A 22,471-nucleotide genomic window follows, 5' to 3' on the forward strand; every position below is an offset into this window, starting at 1 on the left:
CTTTCCAGCCCCACCAGGAATGGGCAGGTCAGAAAAGCTCTGTTCTATAGACTAGGCACAAAACCCCTGTGTGACCCACTGGACAGGCAGTTGTTGCACTTTGTCCTACAAGGCCAGTTGACAAAGGGTGCAGTAACAGTCATTCAGTGAACACTGCAGAAAACTCCATCCTTAGCTCTGTAGGGGCTTGATGATTGATCTGGTCCGAAGAGAGACTTACATGCTGGTATTTCACAGAATCATGGAATTATCAGGGTTGGAAGGGACCTCAAAGATCATCCAGTTCCAACCCCCCATGTTCCTTCTCCAAGTGTATCCAAGACCTTCTAGATGTGCAGCTGTATCCTGCACTTGTGGAAAAGCACAGAGCACACCTAAAAGCATTAACTCCTTTCCACTTTTCTTTCTTTTGGTAAAGAAAATAGACATCACAAAATATATACTACCTGTGGATAACATGGACTGAAAGACTTCTGTGCACTGCTGAAAATGACAGGCAACTGGATCAGGATTTCATCCTCACCAGGTGCTAGTAGAGACATCATATGTCAAATAGAAGTGAAGCTGTGGTTTTTAAGTCAGGAAAATGACCAGTCTGACCAAACAGAAAGGCATGTGTTGTAGGAGCCTTTTTTTGAAAGTGCTATTCAAGAGGAATTCTGTCTGTGGACAGAATACTTCTTTTGCAGGGCTGCCCTTCGGTACATAGCTAATCCTGGGCTGCATCAAGAAAAGTGTGGCCAGCAGGTTGAGGGAGGTGATTCTCCCCCTCTGCTCTGGTGAGACCCCACCTAGAGTACAGCATCCAGATTTGGAGCCCCTGTTACAAGAATCATAGAATTGTTAGGGTTGAAAGCGACCTCAAGGATCATCTAGTTCCAACCCCCCTGCCGTGGGCAGGGACACCTCACACTAGAGTAGGTTGCCTAGAGCCAGATCCAGAAAGAAAGATATGGATGTGCTGGAACGTGTCCAGAGAAGGGCCTTTTTTTTTTTCCTTTCTTTTTTTTTCCCTTTCCTTTTTAAAATTAGATTATTATTTATGTAATTATATTTAATTAGATGAGCATGAAATCAAGAGCATCATTTTACTCTCACCTCCAAAAGCTGGCCGCATGGTGAAGTCATGGTCGTCGACTCTGAGGAGCTGCTCCGTCTTTCCTTTCCAGGATTTGGTCATGTCACGATTCTTCTTATAGATGTGACTGCAAAGGACAGCAATAGTATTGATCTGATGTCTCTGTGCCCAAGCAGCACTCCGTGGCTGACTTCTGCTGACCTGATTCCAGAGCTGCAGAAGCAGCAGCTTTGTGGGTGCAACCCCAGGGAGGGAAGCAAGGTTGCTGCTGGCACCACAGCGTAGGACAGAGTGGCAGCCCCAGCACTGCTTCTCCGTAACATCCCTGCCACTTCAGCCAGCTCCAGGGTGGACAAAGCACTCTCTCCACCTTGTACACCACGGCTCTCAGAGCTGCACAAGGCCAAAAGCACAACAACTCACAGAGGAGCCAGGATGCAACAAAGGTGACAGAGCAAACAGCAGCAGAAGGTGACTCTGCCCCCCACATTACCCAGCCAGGACTTGGCTGGGTCCCAGGGTGACATTGTCAGAAGCAAGCTCTTTCCAATGGTGGTCACGCAATGTCATATGCTATTTGGACACCATCTGCCCCATGAACATCAGTTGAATACCAGCAGCTTGTGTGGAGAGAAGGCTCACTGTCTTTTCATGATAACAAAGTCACCTATTTCCCTCCACAGCAGCAGGGAAAGAGGAGTTTCCTCTAAAGAAATCAGCAAGGTCTTCACCGCAATCATTCACTTTTCTGGTTATTAAGTGGAAAAAGACAGAACTTTTTATTTGAGAGATCACGTAACAGTAGAACAAGGATGGCAACAAACCCCTGGGAAAAGTGTGAGAAAGTCACTAAAATGGCCTAAGTAGGTAACTAAACAGCAGAGAGACAGATGCTGTGTAGATTTTCAAAAGAAAATCCAGATCAGCATCTCTGGCATTCCTCAGAAGTGCAGGAAGGAGGACTTTGACCATTAGGTTTCCTTAATCTCTTTGTTCTGAACATAAGATCTGATGAACGTGTAAATATTGCAATTAGCTGTTTGTGAGCAACTTAACAAAAAGATAATAGTAACTAAAAATAACTTTATAGAAAAGGGTGAACTTCATTTACCTGCATGGGAGAAATATTACTGACAGTAAAGAACAAAAAACATCTTGGAGGAAATACAAAGGGACTACTCTAAGAAATACCAAAAAAAAGAGGCTGAATTAGGCTTAAAATCTTGGTCAGAAGTTCAGAGCTTAGAAAACCACCACCATGGCTGTGGAAGGGCTGTGGATGTGCCTTAGGGTCATTAAAACACAAATCATGATGAGTATGAGCAAAGGGATCTTAAATTACATATCAGAAGAAAGGTCTTTCATCAGAGCATTCAATTCAGAAAAGAAATGATAGGACCTAAGGGGCATTGATAGCTGCTGCTGCTGCTGACGTTGATAACCCGTTGGCTGAAGTGAAGAGCTGAAAAAAAGAAGCAACACAATTATGTTTTACTATTACATTGATGTTTTGAAGGAATATAAGACTTTGTTCCTCAGAGCACACACTACACAGGAAAATCTGGATCCCCTCCCTAACCTCACCATCATCTCCTGTTTAAATAGGGATGTCTCTCCCTGCTGGCTGTAAAGAATGAGGCAGCTGGAGCAAGTGCATCCATTCATTTTAACCTAAAAGCAGGGGGGATAAATTCAAGCACAACCACGAATGGAAATGATTGGAGGCAAAAGTTTAGTTTTGAACTGCTTGCTGCAGGGTGAGGTTGTGTTTCTTGGCAAAGGTTTGGGTTGCTGGGCACAAAAAGCTGGAAGTGGAGCAGAATGATCTTCCTGTGCCTGCCTGACTTTACCATCATGGAAGGGCCTAAGTACCTGCGAGTGTCCAGCCAAACCTCTCTGCTCAGAGAATGGAGGGGGAAAAAGATAAAATTAAAAATCCAACAAAACTTTGTGTTTCATGGAATTTAAATAGTATGGAAAACCCTGATGGTGTTACAAAGTCATCTTGTAAATCAATGGTACAGCCTCACTGAAATGCCAAGCTCAGATCCATTCATTTACAAATCATCAAACAGCAAATAGCACCCAGGAGAGCTGCTAAGAAGTCTGTGGCTGCAGAGGCTTCAGAGGGCTGGCTGGGGACACCGATGCTGCCTATAGGGAAAAAGAGGTTTTCAGGCACTTTGGGAGCCAAGGGATGCATTCAATAACCAGCATTTAATTATCAGTTCACGAATAATCCTTCAGGTACACAACAGGTGATTCAGAATTTACAGAGAGAGGGCTGACATTTAATTTTAAATCCATTTAATCTATTTACAAAGACTTTGCATAGAGCCATTTTTAATGAGAGGCAGTTTACACAGCCCTTGAAACAGATAACAATTACTTTCACCAATTTAATCCAAGGGCAAGACTGAGTATGTTTGGAAAACACCCATTCTTTGCAACAGTGACATCAGCTATGCTGGTATCTTCTGATCTCCTCCAGCAGGTATCTGATGACACCCCCACCATTTGGTACAGGAAGCATCTCATTATCTGCAGCAAAGGTGGATAACAGCCAGCAGTGCCTTTGCAGAGCTGAAGGATACACTGAACCCTCCTGCCCATCGGGTGTCTGTACTGACAATCTGATCATCAGTAGCTCATAAATCCTCCCTGATGTACTTATGGTCTTTAGCATTTCTGATTATAGATTTGTCTAGGGTTTCTTTCAGCTTTATGCACTCTCTGAAGCTGACCTCTATTTATTTACAGCCACCCATCTCCTTCATCTCCTTTTATTTTCTTTTTTTTTATGTTTTTCATATGTAATTTTATTGCTTTTTATGCACAGGTGGGATCATAGAATTAATGAAATTTTTAGGGTTGGAAGGGACCTCAAGGATCATCTAGTTCCAGCCCCCCTGCTGTGGGCAGGGACACCTCACACTAGATCAGGTTGCCCAGAGCCACATCCAGCCTGGCCTTAAACACCTCCAGGGATGAGGCTTCCACCACCTCCCTGGACAACCTGTTCCAGTGTCTCACCACTCTCATGGTGAGGAAATTCTTCCTAACATCCAATCTGAATCTACCCATTTCTATTTTTGTTCCATCTGCCCTAGTCCAATCATTACCTGACACCCCAAAAAGTCCCTCCCCAACTTTCTTGTAGGCCCCCTTCAGATACTGGAAGTCCACAATAAGGTCTCCTCTTCTCCAGACTGAATAGCCCTAACTCTCTCAATCTGACTTCATAGGAGAGGTTCTCCAGCCCTCTGATCATCCTTATGGGCATTTTCTGGACACGTTCCAGCAGATGGATGAGTTTGATAGAACTTTTTTGAGGACTTGTTCCTGTTTACAGAAAAGAGATGAGGACACCTCATTGACATTCTATAAAGGCTTCTCCATTATTGCCCTTTAATTTATATATTTTTCCCCTCTCCCCTTTCCAGTCACTTTTATTCAGAATTGTTCTCAATTTCTGTTACAGTCTGAAGGGGGAACTTTAGCCTAGTCCCTGACTGCATAGGATGAAAGTAAAATTATTACCATTGGATGCAAAAGGAAAATAATGATAAGGTCTGTATAATTCATTGGCTGCACTAGGGAGAGATCAGCACTTCCAGTCTGTCCACATCAGGCATTCAGAAGTCATCAGACAAGCTTCAGAAACTAAGGCTGGCTTAAAAAAAAATATTCTGAAAACCAAACACAGCACCCTAAGCTTTAACAATTCAAGTTTCTGAGGTTTTTGAGGCATTTGTTTTGAGGCTTTTCCCTGCTACCTAGAAAGATTTCCTCTCCGATGCTGACACTGATTTTTGACTGCCCAAGGGACAACCTGATCTCTTCCCTCTGAAACAAGTAGAATTTGTCACTGACCTCACTGGCTGGGAAAAATATTTCCTGCCAAAATCAACTCTCTGCAACCTGGAGCCACCAAAAGAAATAAGGATCCCATAGCTGCAGTTTCTCCTGAGCTGGCTGGTTTTCTCTGCTTGCTCTATTCCTTTGCATCTGCAAAGTCCTTTCCCTGACTTCAAAGGCTGAAAGCCAAATTATTACCATTGGATGCAAAAGGAAAATAGTGATAAGGTTTATATAATTCATTGGTTTGCTGATGGGAATATAGACCAGAAGCATAAACAGTTCTCTTTCTCTTTTCTCCTCCTGTTGCTTCTGCTTGCATCTTTCTTCTCTCCCTTTTCCATGGCCTTGAAGGGAAGGAGGGAAGGAGTGGGGGGATGAAGTGAACAGGTCCTCTGGATTTGTCCAGGGGGATCTGAGGAGTTTCTACATTGTTTATAAATTGTAAATATATATTGTACATATATTGTATATTTTGTACATATTCATTGCATTTCATATTTCTAGATTTTAGTTTGCTTGTCAATATAGCTTTGTTTGCTTCCATCCCAAACTGAGCTGGTCTGGCAATTTTATTTTGAGGGTATTTTCTCCAAATTAGTTGGGGGGGGGGGGGGGGGCCGTAATTTCAACCCACTACAATTACATAAACCAGATCTTTTTTATATTGCCAAATAGATCAAAGAAAATTATATATGGATACCATGAGAAATTAGGTAACAGTTCAGCAGGACTCAAAACAAAATCAAAAACAACCCAGAGATACATCTATGCAGACATTTGGACCTATCCAGACCAAGATAAAGAACTTGTAAAACTGCAGACAGTCCTTGTGCTGTAGGGTGTAAAGCAATGAGCCTGAAAGGAAACAAGACCTCCAGTGCACTGTGCAAATAGCAGCAGCCAGGGGCCAGGAGGTTTCTGCTCCTCCATCTGGAGATTTCAGCATTGACTTTGGTCATGACAAGAGGGTACCTCATGGTCGTAGGACATTGGCTCTTATTATCCCATTTCTTACTGGGATTTGGGAAAACATTTCTACATTTTCAGTGAAAAATCTTAACCACACTTCAGTGTTTTCTCTGTGGAAAAAAAAGGGATGACATTGGCAACAGCAGAGAGTCCTATCCATGACCATGAACCACAGCTGGAGCACACAGCCTGGATAAAGCATGAGGTCTCCTTCCCAGTTCTGCTGTTTTCATTTCTGCACACATCTCTCTCCAGCTTTGCTTCAATTGCTATTTGGTCATATTATGAAGCTGTGGTGTTGGTGAAAAAAAAAAAAAACCAAAAAAACAACACTCAGGAGGCATCAGACCTTGCACAATTAGAGGCTGAGCAACAGCCTGGATTTGGATCACAGGTAAGCAACCCACCTGTAGGAAATGGCTGTCAGCATTTAACCACTTACAAATAATGCAGTTTCTGAGAATTCACCATGCAGCTGGGAGGATCAGGAGGGGCTGGGAGGTACCACAAACCAGAAGACAGGTTTGTACCACCTGGTTGAATGTTGGGGGAAAAACTGCAGCCCTGCAAAGCAGCAGAGGGAGCACATCTGCCAGTTGCAGTCATTTCAGCAGGGATCAGCAGATTACTTGCCCCAGTGGACTGGTGCTTGGGAAACCAGTTCATGTGCCGAGCCTTGTGCTGCCATGCTGCTTGGAGTAATGAGATATTCCAAGTCGTTGACTGCTTCCAAAACCTTGGCAGGAAGCCTTTAGCTAGCAGAAGCTCAAAGCAACTTCTGTTTCAAAAGTGCAGTCTTTCTGCAGGTTGAAGCACAATGTTTTACACACATCTCAGGAGAGAGGCAGACAAGGAGTCTACTCTGCCCTGGTGAGGCTGCATCTGGAATATCGTGTCCAGTTCTGGGCTGCTCAGTTTAAGAAGGAGAGGGAACTGCTTTAGAGAGTCCAGCGCAGAGCCACAAAAATGATGAAGGGAGTGGAACATCTTCTTATGAGGAGAGACTGAGGGAGCTGGAGCTCTTTATCTTGGAGAGGAGGAGACTAAGGGGTGTTTATAATTAATGTTTATATATACGTGAAGAGGATGGAGTCAGGCTCCTCTTGGTGATGCCCAATGACAGGACAAGGTGCAATGGGTGGAGGTTGAGGCAGAGGAAGCTTCATGTGAACATAAGGAAAAATGTTTTCACTGTGAGTGTGACAGAACCCTGGAACCGGCTGCCCAGGGGAGTTGTGGAATCTCCCTCTCTGGAGATATTCAAAACCTGTATGGATGCATTCCTGTGTGATCTGCTCTAGGTGATACTTTTCTAGCATGGGGGTTGGACTTGAAGATCTTTTAAGGTCCTTTCCAGGCCCTAACATTCTGTGATTCTGTGATTCCATGTCAGACTGCATCTGTCTGTCCAAGGATGCAGTGGCCATTGGAAACAGCGTCCATAGGTACGATTAACATGACAACTGTCTCCTGAGCCCTCCCTTCCAGGACAATTTATGCAGAGCAATAAACACTACCAGGAGCATTACCAGCACTTTTTAGAGAGCAATAAATATTAAAACAACCACTTTTTTTTTTTCCAGAATTTCTCTTTCTTTGTGGAAACTCTGGCCAGATGGACAATCTAGGAAGACTATCAGAATTTTTTTGTGATTCCTGAGATGCAGAGCTACCAAAGAGTACCCTGAACTGTTTCCAACCCAGTGCTAGATGTGCTGACAGCATTTGCTTGTCACTTACAGCAAGGCTGATGCTCTGAGGAAGTTAATCCACATCCACTGCACAGTCAGTGCCACACACATCAAGTCTGATGCCTTGGCAGCAGTATACAGCTCCCTGGAAATTCCTGGCTGGCAACATGGCAACACAGACCATATCCTATTTGACACATGCACCTGGACCCTTCCACACTTACACCATGTCCTTCAGCACTGATGTCTTTACCTCCTCTCCGGAAATGTATTCCCTAGTGTGTAGAAAGGCTGGGGTCAACAAACCCAGTGACCAAGGTTACTTCGACAGGTTTTAGTTTGCAGTTAACTTATTACTTGATTTCTCTAAAACAGAATGAAATGCAAGTGTTTTCAGGCAACAGATTTTCTGCTAGCGAGGAGCCCTGGGTTTTGTGCCCTGTTTGCCAGCTTGTACATCAGCAAAAAAAAGCCTTCAGTGCCATCCAGGTGTCACTGAATCCCTTCATCCAGTCTTGTAAGATAAGAGACAGATCATATCCCTGGAAAGGGTTAAAAAAAAAAAAAAAAAAAAAAAAAAGGACTATCAAAGTAGAAAGCCAGGAGCTATGATTTAGTGAGCACACATCAGTTTCCCATGCAAAGCCCAGCTCTCCACAGCATGACGTGAAGCTGCTCCAGGCAATGGCCATGGCAATGCCACACAGAGGCAGATGCTGCTTTGAGTCATACCTGTGTTTTGCAGAAGAGAGGTGGGGGAGCAGGAGTTAGAGAAAATGGAACATGACACAGCTGCTAATTAAGCAAGTGTTATCCATTCAGCATGCTGAGTGAGGTACTGCACACAGAAAAGTGTAATGCATTACAGCTCAATGTTGATTTAAAATGAGGAGTAATTAAGGATGCACAGACAACCCTTAACCTGGTATTTCTTAATTTGGGTTCTTAACTCCACAGCCCTAACCTGGCAGTAGCATCTTCCTTTCCCATGAAGGCACAGGCTCAGCTTCTCTGTGTACTCTCAGCAGACAGCTGTCTCTGCACCTGTAGGAGCAGTCAGCCCCAGCCCTCACAGCTCTGTGGGCAAGAACCTCTGTACAACATTTAGCCTCTGCAAACAGATAATTGATGTTCTGTGCTTGCACAACCCAAGTCAATATGAAAATCTTTAGATCAGGTTGATGTATCATCTTAAAAGACATAGGAATAACCTTTCTTGGCCAATGCATTTACTGTAGAATTTACTGTATTTTGTACAGTAAGTCAGCAAGAGAAATGCTAAGCAGAAAGTGAGATGAAATTACTAAAAAGGACACTGTTTTTGTTTCTCTTACATAATTAGCAAACCAGCACAGGAACAGGCCTTCATTTCCTTCCACTAGAAGAGTCCACTAGTCATTGCTGGCTTACAGAATCACAGAATCATTCAGGTTGGAAAAGACCCTCAAGCTCATCAAGTCCAGCCATTAATCCTACTCTACAAAGTTCACCCTAAACCATACTCCCAAGCACCACATCCAAACCACCTTCAAACACATCCAGGGTTGGTGACTCAACCACCTCCCTGGGCAGCCTCCGACCACTTTCTGCGAAAATTCTTTTTCTCATATCTGGTCTAAACCTACCTGTTGTAGTCTGAGGCCATTCTATCACTAATGACCTGTGAGAAGAGACCAGCACCAATCTCTCCACAACATCCTTCCAGGTAGTTGTAGACAGCAATGAGGTCTCCCCTCAGCCTCCTCTTTTTCAAACTAAATTGCCCCAGCTCCCTCAGTCACACTGTTCAGTGACAACTACACTTTTTCTATGGAACTGGTAATTTAAAATACCCACAATACTGCTCCATATACTTTCCTTTCTTTCAGTTTTGCAGAATTCTCTGTGTCTAAATTCTTAGATATAAATGTCATTCACATTTGATAGTCCTTGAGACTTGATCTTACATCTTATGAGGAGAGACAGAGAGTTGGGGCTATTCGGTCTGGAGAAGAGAAGGCTCCAAGGTGACCTTATTGTGGCCTTCCAGTGTCTGAAGGGGGCCTACAAGAAAGCTGGGGAGGGACTTTTTAGGATCTCAGGTAGTGATAGAACTAGGAGGAATGGAATAAAGCTGGAAGTGGGGAGATTCAGACTGGACGTGAGGAAGAAGTTCTTCACCATGAGAGTGGTGAGAGCCTGGAATGGGTTGTCCAGGGAGGTGGTTGAGGCCCCATCCCTGGAGGTGTTTAAGGCCAGGCTGGATGAGGCTCTGGCCAGCCTGATGTAGTGTGAGGTGTCCCTGCCCATGGCAGGGGGGTTGGAACTGGATGATCCTTGTGGTCCCTTCCAACCCTGACTGATTCTATGATTCTATACTTCTTATATACGTTGCATAGGGAATGCATGTATCTATATATAAGGCATATAGTTCCTTGAGTTCTACCTGGCTGGAAAACTGTTCATTAAAATCATTATTCCACAGAAAACTGAATAGTGTCAGTTATTCTTTACAGTAAATTCATTTCTATAAATAATTTTAGCAGTGCTTTGGCTTCCACTCTATCACAGGGTCATAGAAAGAGTGGCACTTTAGAAAGTGTTAATTATTGTCCCAATGGGCTTTCAACCCAGAGGCTGGCACTACTTTTGGGCAAAGGCATGCTTGAAAGATGGATTTATGTTGTTACATCAAAGTAAGATGATGCCTACTACATGTGAACGGTTTGCAGGAAAACGCTGCTGTTGAAACTACATTTCCCAGAACTTAGACTTGGAAAAATTGGATTTCAGAGTTAAATGAAAGACCTCCTTCAGTAATGTAGATGCCACGGAAATCAGTGGTAAAACTTCAGGTGGCTTTAGGATTCCAGCATCAGGCCCTTGCTGTTTCAGCTTCATAACATTTATGTCACTTAAAGCATATGGTATTGTATTTTTTTCAATCAGCATACAGGTTGCTCTTTGCTTTCAGTTATTATATTACAGTATTTCTTTGTATTTCTTCAAGTAACAATGCTCCCTAGAAAAGCACTGAGTATTAAACTAAAACCCCAAGAAAATAAACAAAAAGATGAAGGTTTCCAGCCACAGTGAAGCCGTATAATAAGATGACTTAACCCAATTTTATTTTTGAGCCCTCCAAACAACAGTCTTGTAAGATATAATTGCCACTGGATGACATAACTACAAAACAGGATAACATCCTTTGGACTGTCTGACAGGTTTGGAAGATTATCTTTTCTAACATAAACCTCTAGTCAAATCTCAGCAACACTAAATCTAATAAACTCTGCTAAGACCTTTAACTCTTTCTCGTGCCTTTGCTTCATTTTTAAAATGTATTTTTCTTTTCTTAAAGTTTCCATCTATTTCTTCAAAATAAATTTCAATTTTGCAATCTCTGGGTAACTTCCAGAGATTTATTTGTTATTAATCAGCACAGCACACGCTAATCAATATCCACACATCACATTTTTAGAGAATAAAATGCAGCTTCAAGTGAACACAAGTAGCAGAGATGTTCCAGCAAGCAGGGTAAATAACCTGCTCTTAAAACAGTGCTGAAATAAGGAGATTTTAACATCTGTAATTGCGACTCCTCTGAACTCTCACAGTAATTCCTATGTAAAGCTAAGAATATTTTTACCACAATCCATGCTGAAACGGTCAACTTCTCTGCAAAACTTGCCTCATTAAGAGTTAATTAACATCAGCATTAAATGTTTCTTATTTACAGTTAAAATGGATTATGCTGCCAGAAAACTATTAGAAAAACCTTCCCTGTAAGGCTGTTTGCACCTATACGATACACAAAGACACTTGCAGGGCAGATTTTTATGTCTGTGTAGTAACACATTCATAAAACTCCAGGAAAACGAATACAGGTGTTCCAGCAACCCTTACCTTGCCCTCTGCACCTCCAGCTGGTTTGTCCACCTCCTCCTCCTGTGTTTTCTGCTTTCCACAAGAAGAACTAAGCAAAAGATTAATAAAAGGAGTTTTGCAAAATAAGGCATCTCGCTGGAAAGAGGAGCCGGGCACTCAGCACTCCAGTAACCTCCTGTGGTACAAGTCCCCCCGGGTTTGAACATTGAATCAACTCCAGCTCTGGCGGCGGCTGCTCATCAGTGATGGGTGGCAGAAACGCTGCTTTCCCGACGTGGTGTTTGACACAGGCTGTCACCAGCTTCTCACTCAAAAGCTTTTCCCTCATCACTGCTTAATGATTGGCCATTACTCATGAAGTTCGCCTCACCAAACGTTTCCACTGGGTCCTAAAGGATATTTACTAAAGCCATTATATAAAAAGCCGCAACTCTGCATGCCGGCTTTCTGCTCAATCCCCTAATCTCAGGACAGTGCTATCCCTCCTGCCAGACTGTGCAAAACCAGGCTGTCCCTTTTCATTAGGCTTTCCAGATTTTCTCTTCTTACACAGGACATCTTTTCCAACTGGAAAGTGCCTGTGCTGCATTTTCAGACATGTACCTCAACATAAAATGTACCTGTTTTGCTGTTACAGGGTGCTACAGCCCTTTTTATTTTCTGATGTAGCCTGGTTCTTTAGACTGTTGAAGATAAAAGATGAGCTATTCCCTCTGAAATTAATGACTTTTTATTTACCATTAACTGTTAAAGGAAATACAAAACACAGTAAACCCCCCCCCCAAAGCATCTCTATACATGCAACTGACTCTATATAAACCAAGTCACCGTTCATATTTACTTTTCAAATAGGTATTTCCATAATCAGGCATTTTATTTCAAAAAATGCTGACCAAAAAAAAAAAAAAAAAAAAAAAAAAACAAAACAGCTACAAAGGAGATGTTTATTTGATCACAAAGAAGAGGCTGCTTTCAGAAATCACTGGAAGCTTATTTTTTCACAGCCCATCCAGGGGGCAATGCAGACTGCCTCTTTGCAAAAGGCTTAACTGCTTAACCAACAGCCAGCATAGCGTACAGGTAGGAGAACAAAAGTTTGGGAGTTTCTAGGAAAAGAAAAGCACACTCAGAGCAAAGCTTCCAGACCAGCAAGCAGGTCAAAATCCAGCAAAGCTGTCTTTTGGGTAACATCTCTTTCAAAACTCTCTTCTGTGAGCCCAGGTTTGCAACACTGGATTAGAACAAGTATCCAAGCAATGCAGCAGCAAAGAAACATAGCACGTGTATTTTAGAAGCTACAGGATCTGGAGAGGGTTTCTGTGGTTTGGGGCTGGGGGTTTTGTGTTTGGGGGCTTTAGCTGTTTTGTTTTTTTTTTTTTTAATTTCTAATGAATAAATATACCAATTAGGTAAAACCACAACAATTAACATATTGACATCAAATTGTTCTACAACAGAATGTGTAAGTAACTGCTGAACTGACTGAATAAATTACTTATATCTGTTTGAATGTTGTAAGAAAACTGCTTTTTTGATCTTTGCTCCATTGTATCTGCACACAAGATTATGAACAATCCACAGGAAGTGCTAAGAAAAAAAAAAAACTCCAAAACTGTGTTCTATTTCCACTTCCCCTTTGAGACACAACAGGCTTTCCTTGTATTAGTGTTTCAAAACACTAATACAAATTCTCTTTAACAGAATTCAGGAAAGCTGTAGGCAGCCTGACAAATGCTGAAAACCAGGATGAGAACCTCACCTAAGTCAAAGCTGTTTGACAGCAACAAGATGGCAGATAAATGTCATTGTCTTTGAAATAAACATGCTAGAACACATTTAAATCTGAACAGTAACAACAAGAAGAAAATCATCCTGTTGATTGCTTTCTTCCACTTCACATTACAAACAAAAGCTCTCAAAACCCTAATAATTGTAGGTCTATTCCTTGTGTGCAATTTCACATCTTTCATGGAGGTTGACAATGATTATTTTTTTTAATAAACTAATAATGCAGAAAGCCTGCGGGTCCAACATTGATTTTGGATTTAAAAAAACCAAAAATATGAAACAAAGCCACCAAAAGACCATGTGATACTTCAAACATAACTAAAGACTGGCTTGAATTTATTACTACCAAGGTTTTAATAAATATTTCTCTTAAGCATGTTCACACATATGAGAGTTTAAGTATAATAAGGTTTAAAGTTTTCTTTAGTAAATAAAAACCACATATGAAACCTTCAGTTTAACACATTACATGTATTTCTGGTATAATTAAAAGACAATAGCTCTGGGTAAATAATTATATTACATATTTATAACTATTGCAAGAATAGACATGTTTTATATAACCTTCAAAATTAAAAAAAAAAAACCAACAAGATATACAATTGAGAGTATTAGAAGAAGACATTCTAATCTTGAAAAAGATTATCCAATCTTTCTTCAAAAAAACCAATAAAAACAATAATGCAAGTAGTTTTCTGGCCCCTTCTTCCCTCCCCTACTCCTTTTCCCCTATCACATACCCAAAGCAGTGTCACAACCCCTTTGTGTGTGTTCCCCCTCTAAAAATGCATCATGGTAAATAAGAAGTGGTTACAAAACTCTATCCCCTCTAAATTAGAGTTCACTGGACACAAACACACAGTAGTGTTTCAGTTTATAGTTCCTTCTCCAGCGCCAAACCTTACACTAACTTAGAGGGGGTGATTAACTGCATTTACATTCCATTAAAAAAAGTGAGTTGGACACTTTAAAAACTGTCTTTTTCCTAGTTGATCAATTACTCAAATTGACTCCCCTCCACATGCCTTATTGGTGCTATTCCACTGGACTGTTTTTCCAAGCATCCAGTGAATACTCAATTAACCCTTGTCATAGCTACATGACCAGCTTTGCTTTTCTCACAAGTATTCTACATGTAGGTACATGAACATTCATAAGGATTTAAGCATAAATACAAAAAGTAATCTTTGTAAACAGTTCTCACGTCATACCCAATACAGAACGCTCAGTGAAGCACTCCAGTCACCGCTTGTTATGACTGACAGACAACCTTATAACTCAAAAATATACTCATTAGCCAAATATATTCTACGAAATATAAGAGCTGCCAATGCAAAAGTCAAAAGGACAATCAGAACAGTTGATCCAGTGTGATTCATGTTGACTCTTGGCTGCTGTACCCGATTGAAGTCAGCTGAGGAAGGAGCCCGTCTCTGACTCTGCTGCTGGGCACGGCGCTGCCGAGGACTCATGGATGTGTTAGTGGACACGGGCGTAGCACGCTCTTGACCAGCTGCTGCACTGCTAGTCTGAGTCTCAGGCTAAAAAGGAAACATGGAGAGTTGTGAGGCAAGACAGGGTCTAAGATTAGCAGGGAATAAAATCATTAGGACTAAAACGTACTCTTCAGGTAATTGTTACTACTTGGAAGCCTGATAATGCAAGTCACAAGCAGTTAGGAGATGGTTATAGTCGTCATTTTTGTCCAGATGCTATCTTGAGCAGCAACCTATTTCAACCTTCAAAATAGCAGTTCTAATGACAAGCAAAACCTCAAAAAATCCATCAAACAGTGTTTGAGTTCTAGATTGGTTCCCAAATCAAGAGGTTTCAAATATCTTTGCCAAGGACTTGCTTAACACTTCACAGCTCAAGAAATCTTTAATAAACCTCTAGACAGTTAAGTCTCTCAGGATTTGTAACATTACCCATACCGAAGGGGAAAAAAATTGGGGAGGGCCAAGAAAGAAATGAGAAAAGTCCAGAGAAGTATAATTAAGCAATGCTGCACTGCCTCCTGTGGACAACTGGGTCCATAAATCTGTTCTCATCAGCACCAAAAATACTGGAAAAACTACAAATTAAAATAAAAACCCTGGACACAAAACACCTAAGTGACTGCAGCAGGAATTGCCAAGCACTGCACTTAATCATGCACAGACTTATTGCCCTCTACTGGTCAAACGTTGGTCTGCCATTATATCTAGTGAAAAAATAAACTTCTACAACTGATGTTCACCTCAGAAGAGTATTGTACTAAAGAAAATAATTTTCTGGCATTTTGACAAGGTTACATTTTAAAGTGTTTTTAAAAAGTAGCTCTGATAAAGTTCTTTTTTTCTTGAAGTTGTCTTTTCACTTGTTAGCACAGTTTGCAGGCAGTCCCACTTAAAAAAAAAAAAAACAAACCCTGCAGCTCTTATCCATAGTCAGCTTTCTGCTCCCTCCCTTCTAAAAGAATGATTATCATTACAGCAGGCAAAACTACAATTCTGGACATTAATATTTGCTTTCAAGAAAAAGCCTTTTGATGGACACAATATCCATAACTCTAAGCACTGTTTTGGCCAGCTACTCTATCTACAAGAGAGATCCTTTCCACATTGCCTGATAGGGAACATCCTCAACTGTGTATCAGGTTTGATGATCCACAAGACAGTAAGTAGCATTTGGTCCCATGACTTTTTGGCCACATTTTCTGTATGTGGGAGAAGAATTCCAACTTTGGACCAAGTGATTTGTGGAAGAGACCTTCCTTTCCTACCTCCTCATCATTACTATTTCCCACTATTTACTATCAGCAAGGAAGTACTGATTCAATTGCTGACTACATTTGACAACTTGCCCTTTTACATGCATTTCTTGCCCAAACAAGCAAGCATCTCGGTTAGCTTCAAAGAAAAATGTTTCAAAAGCATTTATATCATCAGCAGAGAAAGCCAAGAACACCATGAGCAGCTTGCCACGACTCCCATTACACTGCACAAGAAAGTAATTCTGATTCATACTGAACCAACTTGAATGCTCCTCATGCCAAAGAAAATAAAGACTTAGGGAAGCTGAACCTTTGAAAATGAAGTTCCCAGATTCATCTACACTCCCAACTTTCACAGAAGAGAAGAGGAACAGAACTAAATTCAGGAAGCAAGAACTGCAAATTCAGCAGGCAAAGTGCTGTTCTTTTTAAAGTAGTTGTTAAAAAAAAAAAAAAAGGGGAAAAGAAAGTCTAAACAGATTCCTGCTCCTTCATACTTAAAGTAACTAGCAGTAGATGTCACACACCTGGGTTTCTTTCCAACATGATCCTTTTTTAATTTAAAAAAAAAGCAGAAAGGCCCTGTTTGGAGTGAGACAAGGCACTACACACTGACATGGACAGACCTGTAACTCAAGAGAACCCTCGCTGACAGTTGTGAGGCTTTACATTTTAATTTTACTTCATTTTGGTTTAGTTTTTCAGTAAATTATATAGATGGATCAGGGCAGCAGAAGACTGAGCACTTCACCCAAAGCTGAATTAATCCACTGCCTCAGGATTCCCAACATAATCAATGACCAAGTATTAGCAGACACGAAGAAGCAAGTTAGGCAAGAAAAGAGATCATTACCCGATATAAATTTGGCACCAGATACTAAGTGTATGTTAGAGAATATATAAAACTAGATAAAGATTTTTTTTGTTAGACAACTTAAGTGTTAAGAAACACAAAAATAGCAGATGGGCTGTATTTTATATATATATATATACACTTAAAAATCAATATAAGTATATATTGATTTATTTAAATCAATCCTTTCTTAACTTAGGACAAGTTTTTAAATTCTCCACAGGGGAAAAAAAAAAAATAAGATTTTTAGATGAACATAACACTTCACATGACAATTTCCACCCAATTTTGAGTCATTTTCTGACAAACCATACTGGAAATGTGGGGGAAGAGGGCTTAACACACTAAAAATATTAACTTAGAGCTGCATTATAACCACCTTTAGCATCTGATCTTTACAGTCATGTATGACTAGGCACTTTATGTGTCATAATTTTGAAGTTTCTGAAACTGTGAAGACTGATAAAAAATTTTGCTCTAAGGCCATTTGAGTTTGATAAACCACAGAATCACAGAATGTTAGGGACTGGAAGGAACCTTGAAAGACCACCCAGTCCAACCCCCCTGCCAGAGCAGGATCATCTAGAACAGATCACACAGGAACTGATCCAGGAGGGTTTTGAATATCTCCAGAGAGGGAGACTTCACTACCAACCCTGGGCAGCCTGTTCCAGGGTTCTGCCACCCTCACAGTGAAATAATTCTTCCTCATATTTCCATGGAACTTCCTATGTCTCAACTTCCACCCATTGCCCCTTGTCCTGTCATTGGGCATCACTGAGAAGAGCCTGGCTCCATCCTCTTGGCACTCACCCTTTACATATTTATAAACATGAACGAGGTCACTCCTTAGTCTCCTCCTCTCCATACTGCAGAGCTCCAGCTCATGTATCAGAACATAGCCTCTTCTCACAACAAGCCTCCAACCAGTTCAAGAGGTTAGCTGACTTCAGTTAGTTTATTTCATCACTCTTCATTATAACACTCCATCCTTCATTAGTGCAGGACACTAATATATTGTTTAGTAACAGGTGTACTGAGATTTATTTTTGTCTGTTAAACTTGTATTCCCAGGTTATCAGAAAAAAAAAAAAAGTCTTGTTACTACAGTTTTTAGCTTGCCACTTTATAATTCTCACCAAGTATCACCTTTATTCATTACCTACAAGCATCAAGATGGGATTTCAATCCACGTCAATACACTACACATAGATTGCTACAAGTATGGTGGGAGTTCAGACCCCTGTAATAGTCCACATGGATTCAGTCAGTGCAGTCAGGGGTACAGACAGAGCACTGCAGCCTACCAGTCTGCTTCTGAGCAAGCTGCAGTGATCTCCAGCCCTCACTAACCAGCCCTGTGTATCAGGATGAGAGTTTTCACACCAACATTTGGCTGACCACTGGCCTAGTAGACAACTAAATCTAGACTTAATGTATTGTAGATACCCAGGTTTGACTTAACTGAAAAATTCTTTTGCTCAGAAGCGGGGGAAAAAAAAAAAAATCTCATTTTCTTAATGCTAAGGGGACCTATTATCAAGCCAACTTCCAGCAGTACCTTTGCTTGCAATTATGAATACTCAAACTAAAGTAAGGTACCATTACTTTGCCTTCAGTGGACATCAATAGCTACTGCAAATAAATAAACAAAAGAAAGGGAAAAAAAGTTAAAAGTGAGATGTGTGTATTTATGTCAAAAGTCATCTAACCAGGGGTGTTTTCTGCACTGGCTTCAGACTCCTTCAAGTACCATGCTGCATAATGCCTTAATAGCCTGTTGTTTCAGCCTTAATAATGCTTACACCCTGCTCCTTGCAGCTCTGTATCTTTTCACCCAAGCTGCTGTGGCAGCATTTTCCGGAGTCCCCATGGCAGCATTGTTCTTTTTAATGTTCTCATGCTGTTGTACTCAATGCCTTGCACCTGCAAACCTCAATGTTATGCCAAGTTCTCCTGGGAAACAACTATCACCCATGTAAAAATCATCTCCCTTCCCTCCCTTTTCTTCAGAGGTAAGTAATTTAAATACTGGAATAAATATTCTCTAATAACAGGTGCACAATATTTTAAGAGCCAAAGTGCAACACTTGCACTAGTGTTGCACATTTCAGTCATTGCTAGTAGTGCCATGAATGACAAAACCAATTAGAAGGTCTTGATGAAAAGAACATAGTACCAGGTCAAAAGCATGGCAAAAGGCCATCTTTATCATCACTATGTGCTTTTTAAAACAGCAGGACCTCAGGAAATATATATTCAATATTGCACTGGGAAGGTATTGAGCCCACAGCTAGAAAGCAGACCAAAGTGGACACTGTAGTAATTTTAAGTGTGTGTTACTGGTTTAAGACTAATATCTTAACTGTAAATAAGTTTCGCCAGAGAATTCGAGAAGGTCCAGAGGATGGACAGTCCCTAAGGGGCTGAACAGAACATAAGAGAGATGTTTATCCCATTTCATTGCTCTGCATTTCTGTATAGTGTGAAAGCACAGCTTGTTTGTTCTCTCTTTTTCTTGCTTCTTTCCCCCTGTCTCTGTTTTCTGACCTTGCTTGCTTGGCCCTATCGTTTCTGTTTGTGTTATGGTAAGAAACAGTGGCAGGAACAAGAGAGGTAACTTGTTAGCTGGTACACAGCCCTCTGGGCTTTGTCCAGGGCAGTCTGTACAGGAGGATTTGTACAGGGGGGCAGCTGGGCTGTTGTCTAGTTGTATATGTACTTATGTGTTGGTATATGTTTATTACCTTTTCTATTTAGCCTACTTCTGTAAATAATAATTTCATTTAATTTCCAAATTCTGAGTAGTATGGTAACTTACTCCTTGGGGTAAGTTCCAATTTGTACATTGGTGCAAAACCAAACCACCACAGTGTGGCATCAATACACTGGCTGTTGGGCTGGCAAAATGACAAGAGAAGGTAGGAAGAAAGGAAGTAACTTATAAGATAAGGTTAGGCATGGAGGGACCAAAAGTCAAGAACACCAATTCTCCCAACAGTACAGACATAACACATGCAACAATTACATCACACAGTTAAGTCTCTCCACAGGCAAAAATCTGCAAGATTAAAATACTGACTAACACAACAGTTCACATTTTGTTAGCACTGCTGTTAATAAAACAATTGTCTTTACTAAACCACAAACTACTATTTCAAATAAAGTTTTCAAATCTGGAAAAAAAGAGTATGCTAACTGAAGTACTGTGCTTCTTTCAGACAGTGAGGCTATTTTTTTTTTCTCTAAGTGAAGGCCAACAGAAGGCAAGGTTAACTCCAAAGATCTTTTCTTCTGATAGAATAAGAAATTCTCTCTTCCGCAGTAAGGTTACATGTGGAACAGGGGGGATAGATGCAAAGTGATTTCAGGCCAGAGACCTATTTCAGTGTGCTCTTCACAGAAGAATTCAGATAAACCAGAAAAGCCATCGCTGTGCTCACAAACACCCTGCCATTAATACATTGCCAAAATCTCTGTCCTTTCAAGCAGCCTAAAGTTAAAAGTCATGGAATAAAAAATTGCTGCTGAAGAACAAAATCATCCATGAAGCAGCTGGCAGTTTTGTTTCTTCCTCATTGTAACACAGCCAACAGAATCCCTCCACCTACAAAGGACCCTTCCCTTAGCACCTATTTACCATCATGATTCTAATGAAGAGTGGTTACAACTGCTCCAACTGGAGGAGGAAAGTAACATTTTGTTCTTTCTGCATGACTACTGCTATTTTTTCCCTCTTTATTGAGTAGCAGGACATAAAGTCCCATGACTTCAGAGTCAGGCACATTAAATCTATCAAACCAGAAGGAATTATGCAAGCTAATACAAGGGATTAACACTGAGTCTACCTAGGCCCTTTTTATTCTCAAAAGGCATAAATTTAAAGTTCACAACAGCTCATTTTCTAGAAGAGCTTTTAATTAAACACACATTCATAGAGTAAATGATACACATTTTATCCAAGAAGAGAAAAACAGTCTGGATGTTGCCCACATCTAACACAACTTAGTAAGGTAGAATTAGGTCTTTACACAATAAGAACCTACACAACAAATTGATTTAACACATGGTAAGACCAGTTGATTAGAAAGGATCTAAGGTTTGCATGGAAGCTTTTTCATGCCTATTAGCAAATCAAGGCCTCCAGACTCCTACTTCAAAGATTTCTATTAACTTTACACGAATAAGAACACAGAAATAGCAAGCTCAGATTCTTTAACATAGTCTTTCCTGATACACATTTCTTTCTTCCATGGCGTGGATGTAAGTTTTCACTGCCCAGTGGCTTGAGAAAATTCCTTACCCTCAAAACACGGCAGCTTAGAAAGAGGTATTGCTTCCAACTCAGAACTAGTGATCATGTGTGTGACAGTCCATTCCCTTAAAACATGAATCTGCTTTGCATCCACAGTTTATCACAAATATTTTAACATACATTTGTGTTTAATGTTCTCATTTTGCATGAAACTGCCCTGATGAAAATTAAGTTTATCATTACTTACTAAAGCAGCATAATTGATTAAAAGAAATAGAAATGTGATTAATAACCAAAATCAGTCTCTTTTTTCCTCAAGAAAACGCTAGCAATGCCTTGGTATCTTGGCTAGTTCTACTATATTAGCCAGGATTTGTAGTAAGAAGAATAAAATAAAATGGTTTATTAAATCCTGAACAATCTGGAAAAATCCTTATTGTAGGGGAAAAAAGTATGCTATTAGCATGTTTAAATTTCTACATAGCTGGAAAATATGTTGCAAACACGCAACAGATGGTCTGACGTTATCTGACGTGTTTTAGGTTTTTCCAAACCATCTGCAGCCCCATCCTCTTTAAAAAAAACACAGCTTAGCTGGGATTTGCCTGCAATTTATCAGTGAATTTAGATTGCATTTGCCACAGTCACAACAGCAGCTGCCTTGGCCGACCACCAGGTCTTGGTCACTTCCGAAATAATTATGTAAGCCCTGTACTAACAGTATTGAGACAGAAGTGTCATATTTCAAATGGTAAGAATATTTGAGTCAGATTTACTTAAGAGGTTATAAAACCCAGGAAGATAGCATTAATTAATATTTAAAAGTAACAAATTATCAAATTATCACTGAAGTGGGGGAGGAAGGGGGGCTGCCTCTGGATACAAATTCTATTGCAAAAACCTGTGATGCTATTATGTATATGGTAAATTGCACTGAACTGTTAACCCATGGACTAAAGGAGCTTCTGGAAACAAGAGCTGCTAGAACACATTTATTAGAAGAGGGAAGTGAAAACAAAGAGATCACTATTTCTAAAAGTGATTCAGAATTCTGTTTGCTGAAGTTTACACACTGATTTTATAAAAAAGTAAGCAGAAATTCTAGAAGAAATGTATGAACTGCAGACTCTGAGTGAAGCCTTTAATCAGCTTAACAGCACGGATTTCATGCTCAGACTGTGCCTGTACCTGCAGTGACAAAGCTCAAAGGCCAACCATACCGTTGTGCTTGTTGGATCCTGCAGTTTTCTAGCTGCACCATCCCGCTGGGGCTCACGGGAAGTCCCAGAGTGGTTCAATCCTGACACGTTTGAGGGTCCAACGTCAGACTTCCTGGATGAATTGACTTCTGCCT

General features: G+C 40.7%; 2 protein-coding genes across 2 annotated transcripts in view; both read right to left on the minus strand.

Moving 5' to 3' along the window:
• LOC128975697 (gamma-aminobutyric acid receptor subunit rho-2) overlaps window positions 1–11,678 on the minus strand; it is a 50,058-nt gene extending 38,380 nt beyond the window's left edge. Inside the window, exons 1-2 of the mRNA XM_054392713.1 lie at window positions 11,485–11,678; window positions 1,099–1,205 (exon numbers count right to left, since the gene is read on the minus strand). Coding sequence (XP_054248688.1) covers window positions 1,099–1,205; window positions 11,485–11,672 — 295 coding nt within the window. The 5' untranslated portion in view covers window positions 11,673–11,678. The remainder of the gene's footprint in view (window positions 1–1,098; window positions 1,206–11,484) is intronic.
• A 2,310-nt stretch (window positions 11,679–13,988) lies between these two features.
• Window positions 13,989–22,471, minus strand: part of UBE2J1 (ubiquitin conjugating enzyme E2 J1) — a 28,010-nt gene continuing 19,527 nt past the window's right edge. Inside the window, exons 7-8 of the mRNA XM_054397757.1 lie at window positions 22,338–22,469; window positions 13,989–14,795 (exon numbers count right to left, since the gene is read on the minus strand). Coding sequence (XP_054253732.1) covers window positions 14,526–14,795; window positions 22,338–22,469 — 402 coding nt within the window. The 3' untranslated portion in view covers window positions 13,989–14,525. The remainder of the gene's footprint in view (window positions 14,796–22,337; window positions 22,470–22,471) is intronic.

The sequence above is a fragment of the Indicator indicator genome, chromosome 2 (assembly GCF_027791375.1).
Source record: "Indicator indicator isolate 239-I01 chromosome 2, UM_Iind_1.1, whole genome shotgun sequence".
In the NCBI taxonomy this organism is placed as follows: Eukaryota; Metazoa; Chordata; class Aves; order Piciformes; family Indicatoridae; genus Indicator; species Indicator indicator.